The sequence below is a fragment of the Cydia splendana genome, chromosome 26 (assembly GCF_910591565.1).
Source record: "Cydia splendana chromosome 26, ilCydSple1.2, whole genome shotgun sequence".
In the NCBI taxonomy this organism is placed as follows: domain Eukaryota; kingdom Metazoa; phylum Arthropoda; class Insecta; order Lepidoptera; family Tortricidae; genus Cydia; species Cydia splendana.
In genome coordinates, this window is record NC_085985.1 from 5464019 (window position 1) to 5480058 (window position 16040).

Here is a 16040-nt window from a genome sequence, read left to right on the forward strand (position 1 = left end):
TCGCGGGAGCCGTGCCGAGTACAGTCGCCATCAGATATATCGGAGCGTCCGAGGTGCTCAAAAATATCTGAACACGCACTCTAACGCCTTGACAATAGAGGCGTGTTCAGATATTTGTGAGCGCCTTATCCGCCCCGATATATCTGATGGCGACTGTACTTGCCGTTTTCAACATTTCGGCGTTTTCAAACCCCGTTACACGTTGCTTCGTCAGGGGGGTTTAGGTTTAGGTACATTTGGCCGGCAGGGCAGGCGTATGGCACTGGGCTGCCGCTCGACCGCACGATAGTCGTGTCACGTGGCGCTCGCGCAAAGATTCACGGTTCGTGCGCGGTTATAAGTTTCAATTTAGTTGCAGGCGGCGAGTATAGGTATAATTTTATACCTAAATCTGACTTTTGTGAAGGAGTGAATTTACTGTACGGTAGTACTATTAGTTATTCTGTGGCTTCGTGTCACCCTACAAATTTATTGGGGTCAATAGACCGTGTGAAGTACGATTCCCACCGAACGGGCGGAGTCGGAGCGCATTTTACTTTTGTACGGCCGCAAGCCGGTCGGCTCCTCGCGGACGCGGACGGCTCCGGGTGGACTCCATCGCTTCTGCCATACATAAGGTATAGGCACATTGTAATGCGCTCCGGCGCGGCCCGACTCCAGCCGGCTGGTACTTACATAATATATAATAATCTATTATGCAAGTGCAAGTGTTATACATCATAATTTCAAAGACGTTTGACGTTTAAAATAACACATGCACGGCGGGGGCTATCAAAATCGCTGCAGATACAACAACAACGCTATTTAAATATGGGCCTTGGACGAATTTTTAATCATATTCTTTTTCGACTAAGACTTTTTCTGCTCTAAGATACAGCACTACCGAGGTTAAACTCACGATTTATGACTACCGCACATATGAAAGCCTGAAACGCATTCATTTGAAAGCGTTTGCATTATTTAAAGATTCTCCTATTTCTTATTAAATTAGGAAAAAGAGGGTTACTTAAAAAACACACACAAATTGGTCTCACGATTTAATACTTCTCAAAAAAACAAAACAATTATACAGAAAAAGCTGAAATTATTTACAGAAATGAATCGAAACATGATTGCAGTTACACTTACATCTACAGACCTTTAAAACATCTTATTTCAAGTGTCACAACACTTCATTTTATAGGTCTTATAATTTCCTAAAGCTTGCTACTCGCTTCCCAAATGTTAAGACCATAGATAATACAGCGATTTTTTTTATAGTATATAAACGCACGATTCAATCGCGCGATTTATTCGCTAAAAAAATGCTGTACGTCATCGTTAAGTCGTATAGAGTCTGAGTCTCAAACATCCCGTGCTCTTGTAACAGTTGGGTCGCGAACAGCTTAACAACACGATTAATAATTTCACATTTTTAATTATGGAATGACGTTGGCACTAAACTGGAGGGCACACAATTTTCAGACCATTTGTGTCGTTTTCACTCAAAAGGTTGTAGACAAGCCTTTCGCCTGATAATGACACATTTTTACTCGTTTTTACGCTACATTCAGAAGCTCAGAATTATTGTTATCGTTGTTGGAATCAGACTTGATATACTAAGGCCTTTCGTCTACACAGATTGTTCAATTCTGTTTTATAAGCACAAGAATAAAATGTGTTCACTAACTTACGTTGGTAAAGTCCCCATCAAATATATCGGAGCGGATAAGGTGTTCACAAATATCTGAATACAGCCTCTATTTAAAAGAAGTTAAAGACATGTTTAGATGCTTTTGAGCAGCTTGGCCGCTCCAATATATCTGCTGGCGGCTGTACGTAAACAATTCGTCCGTTAGAGGACACATCAAAAAAATTCCTTGTGGTTTAATCCATCGACATCTAACTTGAAATGAATATTGTTTTGTTTCAATTCATATTATCACACCTACTGACTTTATTCGGCGTTCAGCTTAACATTAAAAACAGTCCTTTAACTTTGTATGTAGTGTTCTATTCGCACCTTCTAATATATCTAAGAAGCCATAACAATCTACTCTCCATGTTTAAAAGCAAAAAAATCCCAAATAAATGGAATGAACCTTAATGTGATTCAATAGAGTCGAAAATCAAATAGGGTTTTTTGCTTTTAAACATGCGTTTTATAAACTATTTTAATTATGTAGATCGTAGGCACATGATCGGTTTTAATTCTATAAAGTTAATGGTTTACAAAATCTTTAAAATGGAACATGAATCAGTATACTTTCAGCTTAATACACTCTTAATACGCTGACAGAAGGCAAATACAATTATTTTTATACTGAATACATGTGAAGTAAAAAGAAGAAAAAAAACAGTTACTTACTACCCACAGGTTTTCGATTTTCATAAATAATATTAATTAAAGATGAAAATATTTTATGGTAGTAGGCAACCCTAACTTCTTATACTGGTTGACCTTGAGAGATCTTATGACCTGAGTGACGCATCTGTACATTCTTGTATTTACATAAACGGATTTCAACAAGATATAACAAGCTATACCGAACATAAGCATTTTATATATTTTAAATAATTTAAGCAATACTGAATATATTCAATCGAATTTCAAAGCATTAGAAATATGTTAAACACTAGTATTGTGAATAGAGGCACCAATTTTCATATATATCCGTATATTACTAGGAACACAGGCTAATTTCAGCGAGTTATATGCATATTCGATCGTATTCCTTTTGTCATAAAGGCTAAAATCGCATGAATCCAGCCGTATTTTTAACGAGTTATAATAAATAGTTGGAAACTTTTTGAGCTCTATAAAGGTTCTATACTTAGTTTAGTAGGCTTACGCTAGGGGTTTAAGACAATTACATTGATCTTATTCATTAGGCCGGTTGAAAATCACTATGTAACACTTATATTATAAAATTAAATATTTAAAAAATGCTGTTTAAAAAAACTGACATACATTCAAACTTTAATAAACAAAAATTAATACTTAAACTATTAAAATACTATATAATAAACACTGTACAAATTACAAAAATGTTTATGAAAGACATCCTAAAGGGACAAAAAGCTAAAAAAAAATCCTATAAAAAGGACATTGGGCTAGCTTATGTATAATTGTCTCAAACCCGCTCAGAAACTTACTCGGCAGCATTAATGGTGATGGTCTTACCCTTGGGGTCATCGAAGCGGTCCATGGTGCGGATATCCATCATCATCATAATGCCGAAGAACATGATGAAGAGGAGTATGAAGGTGACGAAGAGGGAGGCCCAGATGGGGGCGGTGAAGAAGCCGACGCAGTTGAGCGAGTCACCGAACTCGAGGCCGGTGGAGTTGTTGATGAAGAACGGTTGGATCTGGAGAAAGAAACAATACGTTATAACCTGTAGCCGCCCAAAAATCAAAACAGGCCGATACAAATGCAATATTGAGTGGTCAAAATAAAGAGTCAAAATACAATGGATCAGAAGACCTTTTTATAGGCCTCTGGGCGGTTAAAGGATAAATGAGTAATTTTATTATGTATGACGCGACAGTTTTTCGCGCGCAAAAGATACAACTTTCTTATTAACCCTTTTCCAGGCATAGTACGATTTATCGACCACATACGCGCCAACAGAATTTCAACTTTAGCATTCCGATTTAAGGTTAGATTGCACTGTCGGGAATTGTGACTTGTCTTCAAATGGATCATTAAAGCTGGATTAATTCAAATATATTTGGATTTTTTTGGAAAACCTTGTAGATTGGTGCGTCCTGGGGCCGATTGCATAACAAACTACAACTAATATTACAAGCGGAACTCCTTTTCTAATTTCACTTATTAAATAAGGAGTTCCGCTTGTAATATTAGCTGTAGTTTGTTATGCAATCGGCCCCTGGAAAAGGGTTAATCGTGCCACATGGGTAATACACAGACGCCGCATTAAGAAGAGTTGTGTTTACAAAGAGCACGAGGTCACCACACATAGGTGCAATTTTACTTGGAAAAAGCACCGATTCGAGCAGCACAACTGAGCTGTATTCAATCTCATATTATATTGACGACCAGTCTGGCCTAAAGGGTAGTGACCTTGCCTATGAAGCCGATGGTCCCGGGTTCGAATCCTGGTAAGGGCATTTATTTGTATGATGATACAGATATTTGTTCCCGAGTCGTGGTTGTTTTCTATATACATATGTAAGTATTTATATACCTATTATATATATCGTTGTCTGAGTACCCACAACACAAGCCTTCTTGAGCTTACCGTGGGGCTTAGGGCAATTTGTGTAAAAATGTCCTATAATATTTATTTATATTATAACAGCTCAGGTACACCTCTAAGCCTTAATATTTGAAAAAAATTGTAAAATACATGAGAATTGGTCGTAACTGTGGGTAAAGTGAAAGAAGCGCTGGTGGCGTGGTAAGAGCGTGCGACTTTCAATCCGGAGGTCGCGGGTTCAAACCCCGGCTCGTACCAATGAGTGTTTCGAAACTTATGTACGAAATATCATAGTCGCTTTTCGGTGAAGGAAAACATCGTGAGGAAACCGGACTAATTCCAATAAGATCTAGTTTAGCCTCTGGGTTGGAAGGTCAGATGGCAGTCGCTTTCGTAAAAACTAGTGCCTACGCCAATTCTCGGGATTAGTAACCAAGCGGACCCCAGGCTCCCATGAGCCGTGTCAGAATGCCGGTATTGGGTCGTCCAGAAATCATGTGATCGTTTAGAGGGGGGGTGGGGGTAAGAAAATATCCCGAATGATCACGATGGGAGAGGGAGGGTCAGATATTTCACAAAAATTTAATCAGATCAAATAATCCGCTCTATTTTATATGCGTATTTACCCAATAAAAAACATTCATAATAAAAGCTCGGCGCCAAGGCCTTGATTGCTTAGCTAAGGCTACCCGCAAATCACCAAATATCACCAAAGGGGGGTCAAAAATAGGCCAAATATGATCACATGATTTCTGGAATAACACGAGGAAGATGGAATTGAAATAAGCAGTTGCGCTCCCAATCTAAATTTGTAAGGGAGCGCTTATGTGTGGTGAACTGGTGACTTTGCTGGTGTGCTCCATCTATGTGTTGAGGTGGTTTATGACACTTGCTAAGCCTACAGGTTAGTATTTCATCATCATGATAATTTAAGAGCATGGCTCTTTTCGGTGAAGTATGCACCAGTTTTCACGGTCCTCGGCCAGGTTCGAAGCTAGGAGAGGAAGAGGAAAACCACGAGCAAGCGATACACAACAACTAAACGCAAAAGCAAATGTTGTGTCTTACAGGGACCTAAAGAACCTGGCCGAGTATCTCAGTTGTTCTAATAGATTGGGTGTTATGAAGATATATGTAGTAGGATTACAATATACAAGAATATTGCTTGCATAAATACCTTCAGATCGGTGAAGGTCAGGGTGAAATGCTTGGAGTCGTTGACATGCGAGAAGGACACGTTCTGCGCGCAGCGGTAGCTGAAGCCCAGCGGCACCGTCAGGTCCTGGGCTGGTGTTAGATCCTTGGACTCAGTGCTGTTCGACCAGGAGGCCTTTTCTGTGGGCATAAGTCACAAAACTGTATTTACTACAAAAGATTTCATTTATTTCCGTATTTTTATACAAATAAACATTCTGATTCTGACACAAATTGAGTAGCCCCTACGCCCTAAGTGTTGTGGGTACTTAGACAATGATATATGTAATATATAAATATTTGCAAATACTTAGGTAGAAAACACCAGTGACTCAGGAACAAATATCTATGCTCAACACGCAAATAAATGCCCTTACTGGGATTTGAACCAAGGACCAATGCCTTAATAGACAGGGTCAAATGCATTGAAAATATGTTTTTATGTTATTTCTTACTATATTTATTAAATAATAGAATATAATATTTTTATTTATTTTTATTATGCCCTGATAAATGGATGATAACCAATTGTTACAATTGCTACCTAGATTTCAAAACATAAATATAAGAAAAAATACTAGTAGTTGTGGGCTATCAAATGTACAGTTACCACACGGGATTGTTATGCCATTCAGGGTTCTCGCTAAATTGGAAATTCTATAGCATGAGTATTGAACAACCAATTTAGCTAAGACTAAACGGCGCAACAATCCCGGAGGATAATTGTAACACAGACATGATTAATGGTGTAATTTTAAAGTAATGACATAACTATTGACAGTGATATAAAGATAATACAAAGATTTCCAGTTGAACTTCAAAATGGTGAAGTTATGTTGAGTTATTTATTACTATTTTTGTTTTTTTTTTATTAACATTGTTTAAAGTGTAATATTGATAGCTTATTATGCTGAAACTATGTTTAATCCTTTACAAATACATAAGTCAAAATGACATGTAAGGACAAACGATTATTCGCTAATTAAGTTTTGTAGCGCGTTTATGAATAAGGGGGTTAGACTTTAGCATGCTAATCTAAAGTATTAAATATAGTACTTACGCAAAATCCAATATCCCGGCTCCTGCGTGAAGTACAGAACAATGGTGTTCCCTCCTGACGTAAGGGTGGAGTTCTGCGTAGGAGCTGTAGCATTAGCATCAATGACAGAAGACCCAGTGATGCCCGTCAACACAGTCTCATCATTATCATCTATCAGTCTGACGGTTTTGTAGGCCAGAAGCAACCCGTCCAGCGCCAAAGTGGAGCTGTCGCTCTGGGTCTCGTTCTGAGCCTGGCGACGGACGCGGGAGTGGCTCACCATCCAAGACGGGAAGTGAGCTGTGTAAATCGCCACAACTGTCTCGTAGCGCTCCTGGAGCTTGCTGAACATATCCTCCATGAAGTCATTGTGGCGGCGCAGCAAGTCAAACCGTGACTCCCCCTCTTTAGCGTCCTTAAGGTTGATAAATAAGAATTTGCCACTTTCTGGCTCAATTTCCGCAGACAGCCCGTTCTCGGTAAGCTTCACGTGATTCACTTTCTCGGGATCGGCGAGCTTGTTCAGCGCGCCCAGCGCGTTCTCCACCGACGGCAGATAAGCCGAGTTACGGACGTTGGCCCTCAAAAACGGGAACGATGTTTTACCTTCGGCGTTCTTACGAGAAAAATCTTCAACAGACAACGTTTCTTCGATGAATATGACGGTGAAAGGGTCCCTGAACAGCTCCTCGTTCAGAATACCACTAAATTCTTCGGGTTCCACGGTGTATAAGGGGCTGGCTTTTAGCGAAGTCTTGGCCAGATCGCCCCATAGGTACACTGGCACATTGGTCGCGTAACTTACCGCGCTAAGGGCTAACAACGTGAACACTAAGCTAAACGCCATTTTGAAGGCTTATTACTAAAGCTAGTGGACGTTTGCGGACTAAAAGTAAGTATTTAGCCCAGAATTGTCATAAAACGACAGAAAATGGGCGATGACGATAGACCATCGGTCATGTGAAAAGTGATCATATGATTAGTTTGACGCTTGTCTATGATCATTAGTAAGGCAGGTGTAAAATTTATATTTTACCAACTTTTCACGTTCAAACACCATACAACCATACATTCAATGCATATAAAATTAGTATGTATTCATAATATTTTATAAAATTGACAATTTATTTATTTATGTACTCAATAGTCCTAATATATTATTCATTCTTTATTCCGTATGCTAATATTTTACCCTACTGTCAGGGTAATATCAATCAAACCATAACGCATTATTTGTATTTTTAATTCGAAGCGACACGTTTTTATGCCTGGTTTACACGACGAGTTGTACCCATGAAGTTATATTGTTTAAACTGGAGCGAGTTGTCAGTTTTTTTGCCATACTAATTTGAACCTTATCACCGAGACAGAATGTTGTTCGTACCAGACTAGAGAAAACGGTCCACATGAGATAGAAAAACCCGAGCCCTGTGTCTCACTCGCACATGTTGCCAATGTTAAAAAGATACCATTTTGGTAGAAATTATATCAATATACTACTGAAATTCATTACCTTCTTATACTATTTTAGTGCTATATTCCAATTACAGTTCTGATATCTTTTAAGTAATTTGTTAATTATTATGATGTTAATATTATTAACTGATTAAGCCAAGCATGTGCGCTACAAAAAAAACAGTAAATTGAATATGGTAGAAATTGTAGTAACTTTGAATATTAATTGGTATCCCCAACTTGATGACGATTAGGCCCCGTTCGCACGGCAGCTTTTTCAACGCGCGTTAAAAAAGCGTTTGAATGACGCAAATGGATATCCATGTATGTATTCACACGAAGGCGGTTTTTAAGCGCGGCGCTTTTTTATCGAGCACTGTTCGATTTTCGGCGTTGAGCGTTGGCGTCAAATTGAATAGAGCATACGGATCTCCGTGTATCTGTTCTCACAAGCGTTAAAAAAGCGCCGGCGCTGCTGTCAGTTGGCTGTCAAGTGTCAATTTTTGGTGTCAATCGTCAAGATTATTATTAGTTTCACCTTAAAAATGTCAACTTATGCTTACAAATTCCTGAAATATTCAAGCTATATTCAAATAATACGTCGTAATAGCAAATAAAGTATGGCTTTGCTGAGATGCGTACGTGACAGTACGACTCACAAGTGATTTTTAAGCGTTCGTATGAACACAAATATTGGAAACGGTAAAAAAGCGCCAACGTCGGGTTTTAACGCAACGCTTTTTAAGCTGTCGTGCGAATGGGGCCTTAGGGTGACTATGATGCAAGGCCTGTTCACTTCCTAAGAAAGTTATGTCCCCAAATAATTGCGCATGTGTGCGCCTTAATCTTCTATGTGTGCGTTGGCCTCCGGGAAAAAGTTGCGAGTAATAAAAATAAAAACATTTTTCTACAGCAACATTGCTCCCAACTCTGATTTAAATTATCACGAATTTTATACAATATTAATCATAAAACGGGACTTAAAACGCTTAAAACTTAATTACATGCGATTAAGTTTTATAATGAATATTTGCTTCCAACTGTCTTTATCAATGTTCATAAAATATATGGAGGGTAGGTACGTCTACCCACCATAATAAAAAATATATTTGTCAATGACTCTGTCCAACTGCTGTGGTTAAAGTTCATAACGAAAATTTTATTTATTAACTCTTTAAATAATACATACAACGTGTACCGCTACGTACCACTTAAGACTGTAAGTCTGTACCTACATGGATTACAGCAATGCACATAGAAAATGTGCTAAATGCGGAGCAACGGCTGTTGAAGCAGCCAGAGTGAAATTTACAACTTTAGTGGGTTCAGAAGGAACCGAGTCATAACGCATCTGGAAAGCGTATTAATTAACCGTGAAGAAATGTATGAATACAAGTTGGAAATCTGTGTAAAATGCCGTATGTAAAGTGTAGTGTATCTGTAGCTGCTGCGCACATTCCCGCGCAGGGTTGTCTGCGCGGGGAAGAAAAGTCTGCGCAATTGTCAATTCTTGACTGTCATAGAGAAATAAAACTATATTTCATAAGAATTAGCATGTTTTAATCTTGGGCCCTAAAGTGGTGACCCCGCATTCAGAGCAGCACCCAGCCTTCCAAAAACATGTCTGATAACGAAACGACCGAAAAGTTCGAACCTGCAGTTTCGAGCCCGTTGCTAGAGCTCTCAGGTATCGCGACCAACATTCGTATTCCGCCAATATGGCGCGACCAAATAAGACTTTGGTTTGTGCAATTTGAATCCATCGTCGCCCCCCTCAAGAAAGGTGACCAGGCAATGTACGAACTCGCAATAGCAAAACTAGAACGTCAGGATTTGGACGAAGTAAGCGACATTTTACTAAAACCACCTGAAACTAAAAAGTACGAAACCTTGAAAACCCGTTTGACTACCGTCTACGAGGAGTCTAAAGAACGTAGTCTGCAACGTCTTTTATCCGAAATGGAGCTCGGTGACTTAAAGCCATCTCAGTTACTGCGTCGGATGAAAACCCTCGCCGGTAGCAATATCTCCGAAACAGCTCTCCGTATCCTGTGGTCCAATCATCTGCCTTTGTCCGTTCGAGCCGTCGTCGCCTCCAGCGATACTATTATGAAAGACATAAATTTAAACGACATAGCACTGATGGCAGATAAAATTTTAGAACAGACACGTAAAGAAATATCCGCAATTTCGGCACAGCCATCCACTTCTACGACTTCCAGTGAAGCTCTTTCGCCGCAGAAAACGCTAGAAGACAAGCTGGACTATCTCGTTCGTGAAGTCGCCGAGATCAAGATTCAACAGAAACAGTACCGTCGCAACACATATTCAGCTCCGCAATTCAACGCTTCGCGATTTAATCGTCCGTATTCTCGCACGCGCTCCAATTTTCAAAATCTCCAACCTTCCTCGAGCGACATCTGTTTTTATCACCGACGTTTCGGCGACTCAGCGTATAAGTGCACCATCCCCTGTAATTTCAAGAAGAGCAATAATAAGGAAAACTAGTACCGGCGTTAGCTGAGGCGGGAACTAGCGCATCGGATATTTCACACCGCCTGTTCGTTACTGATCAAGACACCAAAATTAAATTCCTTATTGACACTGGCGCAAATATTTCTGTCATTCCAAAGCCTAAAGGATTCCGTGGCCGTCCGACCTCCTTCAACCTTTATGCAGCGAACAACAGCATAATACCTACTTTCGGCGAAAAGATATTGGACCTAGATTTCAATTTAAAACGTACATTTAGATGGAAGTTTATTATCGCGGCAGTTAGTAAGCCAATCATCGGCGCTGATTTTCTGAAGTACCACCAATTGCTCGTCGATCTTGACGGACGATGTCTGATTGATAAGAAAACCAACCTTGCTGTCAGAATTCCGATTTGTAAGACCTCGCAGCCGACGATCTGCAGCATTGATCTCGAACAAAAATATCATCACATTCTCAATGAATTTCCCGATATTATAAGACCATCTTCAATGAAGAGCGCTCCCAAGCACAACGTCGAGCACTACATTGAGACTAATGGAGCTCCCGTACATGCACGCCCACGCCCGCTCCCGCCACACCGGTACCTTGCAGTCAAAAAGGAATTTGATCACATGATTGAGCAACAGTCCTGTCGACCTAGCAAGAGCCCCTGGGCAAGTCCACTTCACGTTGTGCCTAAGAAAAATGGCGACATACGAGTCTGCGGAGATTATAGACGGTTAAACTCTGTCACAAAACCCGATCGTTACCCCGTTCCTCGACTAAGAGATTTTACCTACCAACTTCATGGTATGAATATTTTTAGTACGATCGACTTGAACCGGGCGTATCAACAGATTCCTATGCACAAAAATCATATCGACAAAACCGCTATAATTACGCCATTCGGTCTTTTTGAGTTTCCGATGATGAGAGAAGGTTTAAAAAATGCTGGACAGACATTTCAAAGATTTATTCATCAAGTCCTTGCTGGTCTAGATTATGTTTTCCCCTTCATCGATGATATAATCATTGCATCAAAGGACGCGAAGACTCATGAAAATCACCTCCGGACAGTCCTACAACGACTGAACGAATACGGTGTCACAATCAACCCCTCAAAATGCGTGTTGGGTCAAGAATCTGTCAAGTTCCTCGGCTACACAGTAACACCGCACGGAATTAAACCACCAGAAGACAAAATTCAAATTATTAACAGCTACCCAAAACCTGAAAACATCGAACAACTACGAAGGTTTCTTGGAATGGTCAACTTTTACCACGACAGCATTCCCAACGCAGCACAAATTCAAACGCCATTAAACTTTTTTTTGCATAACTGCAAGAAACGCGATAAAACTGTCATACAGTGGAACCCTGAAGCGGATGAGGCATTTGAGGCATGCAAGAAAGCTATAAACAATGCTGTGATGCTCGCCCACCCTTCTCATAGCGCGCCTATAGCTCTTTTTTGTGACGCTAGCGACCAGAGCGCGGGAAGTGTACTCCAACAACGCATTAACAATAAATGGCAGCCGTTGGGATATTTTTCAAAAAGATTTTCAAACGCCCAGCAAAAATATAGTACGTTCGACAGAGAATTATTGTCTATATATATGTCTGTGAAACATTTTAGGAAAATGTTCGAAGGCCGTGAGTTAATCATTTTTACGGATCATAAGCCGCTGACATACGCACTTATGAAAACGTCATCTGAGTCAGAAACTCCTCGCCGTTCCAGACAGCTGTCATTCATTAGCGAATTTACCAGCGATATCAGGCACGTAAGTGGCCAAGATAACGTGGTTGCGGACGCATTGTCACGCATCGAGACTATCACCACACCATCCGTGTTCGACTATGATAAACTCGCACACTTACAGCAGAATGACAAGTCTATCAACCATTTGTTACTAAAAAAGAATATAGAATTAAAGAAAATCATCTTGCCAAACTCAGCAGAGCCGATTTATTGTGAAGTATCTACATCAGCCATTAGACCTTACATACCTGAAGATTTACGCCGCACTGCCTTCGATACCGTACACAATATAAGTCACCCAGGTATCAGGACTACTAGGAAGATGATACAAGAGAGGTATTTTTGGCCATCTATGAACAAGGATGTCGGCATTTGGGCCAAAACTTGTATCCAATGTCAACAATCGAAGGTTCAGCGTCATACTTACAGCAACGTCGGATGTTTCACACCGAGCGCACGTTTCCAACATATACATACTGACCTCGTCGGTCCTCTGAGTACTTCATCGGCTGGACACCGGTATTTACTCACAATTATAGACAGGACAACGCACTGGCCTGAAGCAATACCTATTCGAGATATGACTGCTGAAACTGTGGCTAAAACTATATACGAAGCATGGATCGCACGTTTTGGGTGCCCATCAACTATAACAACTGATCAAGGCCGTCAATTCGAAAGTGAACTTTTTTCATCTCTGACTAAATTACTTGGCATCGAAAGAGTACGTACAACAGCATATCACCCAGAGAGCAATGGTAAAATCGAGCGCTGGCATAGATGCCTAAAGGCAGCTCTTATGGCGCGGCTGTGTGATCGAGATAAATGGGTCGAAGAACTCCCCACTGTCCTGCTTGGACTACGCTCAGCGCTGCGCAGCGACTCTGGTGTCAGTGCAGCCCAACTTACGTATGGCTGTTCACTCCGTTTGCCAGGAGATTTCATTTCATCGTCCATTTCTGTAAATCCTGTCATAAATTTTGATTACGTCGAACAACTTCGGCAAATCATAAATGATCTCAAGCCTACACAAAAGGTACACTCTAGCAGTAGAAGGATTTTTGTGCATCCTGATTTGCAGAATTGCGAAAATGTTTTCCTGCGTGAAGATGCAGTGCGCAAACCGCTACAAGCTCCATATAAAGGGCCCTATCCAGTATTGAAGCGTAGTGATAAAGTTTTCACAATACAATTGCCAGGACGGGTCGTCGCAGTATCCATTGACCGCTTAAAGCCCGCCTATACAGTGAATCTGAGTGAACCTGGTAATGCTAATGAACCTCCGGCAAAGTGTACTCGGTCAGGTAGAACCGTCAGGCGACCAGTACGCTTCGCTTGAGGGGGAGCCCTGTAGCTGCTGCGCACATTCCCGCGCAGGGTTGTCTGCGCGGGGAAGAAAAGTCTGCGCAATTGTCAATTCTTGACTGTCATAGAGAAATAAAACTATATTTCATAAGAATTAGCATGTTTTAATCTTGGGCCCTAAATATCTGTGTGTAAAGTGTAATAGGTAGGCATGCCTAATGTTATTTGTATAAAAGGTACTGAAAACTTTGTGAATGCGCTTTATTAATGTCTAAGGCCCCATTCGCACGACAGCTTAAAAAGCGTTGCGTTAAAACCCGACGTTGGCGCTTTTTTACCGTTTCCAATATTTGTGTTCATATGAACGCTTAAAAATCACTTGTGAGTCGTACTGCCACGTACGCATCTCAGAAAAGCCATACTTTTTTGCTATTACTACTAATATAGCTTGAATATTTCAGGAATTTGTAAGCATAAGTTGACATTTTTAAGGTGAAACTAATAATAATCTTGACGATTGACACCAAAATTTGACACTTGACAGCCAACTGACAGCAGCGCCGGCGCTTTTTCAACGCTTGTGAGAACAGATACACGGATTTCCGTATGGTCTATTCAGTTTGACGCCAACGCTCAACGCCGAAAATCGAACAGTGCTCGATAAAAAAGCGCCGCGCTTAAAAACCGCCTTCGTGTGAATACATACATGGTTATCCATTTGTGTCATTCAAACGCTTTTTTAACGCGCGTTGAAAAAGCTGCCGTGCGAACGGGGCCTAAGTATTTTTTTATTAAGTTGCCAGTTGCCAGTTTTCAGTGTATATTTTTATATGTAAAACATTTTTTAATAAATAATATATATAATGTTATAAACATAAACATGCCTTTTATTTAAATCAATTGATAATACCACAAACAAGGGGTAATATTTGCATCTTGCATATATTTCGTGATATGAAGATAACAAATATGTTTATCAACAGAATTACTACCTACCAATACCCGCCAGGCTAAACCGGTTGTCAACTTTAGTTCCATTGGTACACAAAGATGGCGCCACTAGTATAAACGTATAAACGGTTGGGGACATTTTTTTGTATGGAGTTACCGTTCTTCTCCTAGTGAGTATTATATTCTTTGCTATGATGTCGGTACGATTTGGATCGGTCTTACAAAATTGTTATTTCATACTTAATGTAAAAATAACTTTACCTAAATAGTATACTAATAAATAAATAAAGATATACTTATTTCGGCATGTTTAATTATTCGGTTCACGTAATGAGAGCTACATAATTGCCAAAAATTAAATCCGAAGTCCTTGGACATTACAGACTCATTATTTATACATAATATTTAATTACTGGAACGTTAATTCTAACTATTTATATATATGTAATCGATTCTATATAGGTTGGGCCGACATTTCCGTCAGTATACAAAAGCGGCAAATTTGAAAATTTTGTTCCAATTACAGATCTACGATGACGCTTACCCTTAAAGAATAGCTAAAGTATGCAAAAGGGAAGTCATCACGTATATGAACACACCATGAGTATGATATTGATAGTGATCGGTATTTTGTTAAATCATGAATTATGAAGAGCATAAATAGTGTAGAATGCCGGTTTACACAGTTAAATGTAAGTTTTTATTTCGTCGTGTGCTAATATTTTATCATTTTAGTCAATAATCAAGATAATTTCGTGTAAAAACATAAATTGTTACGCTACGCTAGGGCTTGACAAAATGACTAGTATCGATAACCAGTGGGCATAGTAATAATATAAATTTATTTGCGTTGCAAGTGTTGAAAGTAGGAATTAAATTCGCAACGAGTGGTGATAAATTAAAACACGACCGAAGGCAGCGTTTTTAATCGATACGATTTTATCGATACCAAGTACAACTACAACGTTTTACCCGACCCTGGATATCTGTCTCGCTCTCTCTTATAGCTGTCTTTGATAGAAATAAATAGAAATAGAAAATATTTATTTGGCGTACAAAAACATACCTACATTACGGTAAGTACAACATAAAGTTCACAATACAGTAAACATACACCAAATAGGATGCCGCTCAGCATAAGCAGTGTCTGTAAGACACTACGCTGGTTTTCACCCAATACGTACGATGGACGTACGGTGGACCACCTTCCTCACAATCAAGCATGATCGCATTGATCGCGATCCAATACGCCCATCCCATCTGTAACAGCTTTTATAACGACTAAAAGCTTTATAACGACTAAATGAAGTAAGGTTGTGTGAAGCGTTTTACAGAAGAGAAAAAAACTATATCCATCTCTTTTCTGGGGCAATTATACTAGCATAGGGAAAATACAGTATGATTCTCTGTGATTATGCACGAATGAGAAAAGATCTCGGCCAAACTATACATTCCATCTTATGCTAATATCCCACATTCATATGACTTATGGTCACCCTAATTAGAAAGAGATGGAGGGCTCAGGTTTGACCTCTCATGTGGACACACTTTTTGGCCAGTGTACACTATCCAGTTTACTCTCTACGTCCGTGGTTGTACCAAGTTGTACAAATGACAAAATTTTTACGATGTGATTTGTCACAAGAAAGGGGTCATC

The 16040-nt window shown here is 39.8% G+C and overlaps 1 protein-coding gene across 1 annotated transcript; it reads right to left on the reverse strand.

Moving 5' to 3' along the window:
• Positions 1–1024: 1024 nt before the first annotated feature.
• Positions 1025–7414, reverse strand: LOC134803343 (V-type proton ATPase subunit S1). The gene is made up of 3 exons (XM_063776142.1): positions 6457–7414; positions 5380–5537; positions 1025–3350 (listed from the first exon to the last, which is right to left on the reverse strand). Exons 1-3 carry the CDS (start codon positions 7280–7282, stop codon positions 3132–3134), a joined length of 1203 nt encoding a protein of 400 aa, XP_063632212.1. The 5' UTR covers positions 7283–7414; the 3' UTR covers positions 1025–3131.
• Between the last annotated feature and the right edge of the window lie 8626 nt (positions 7415–16040).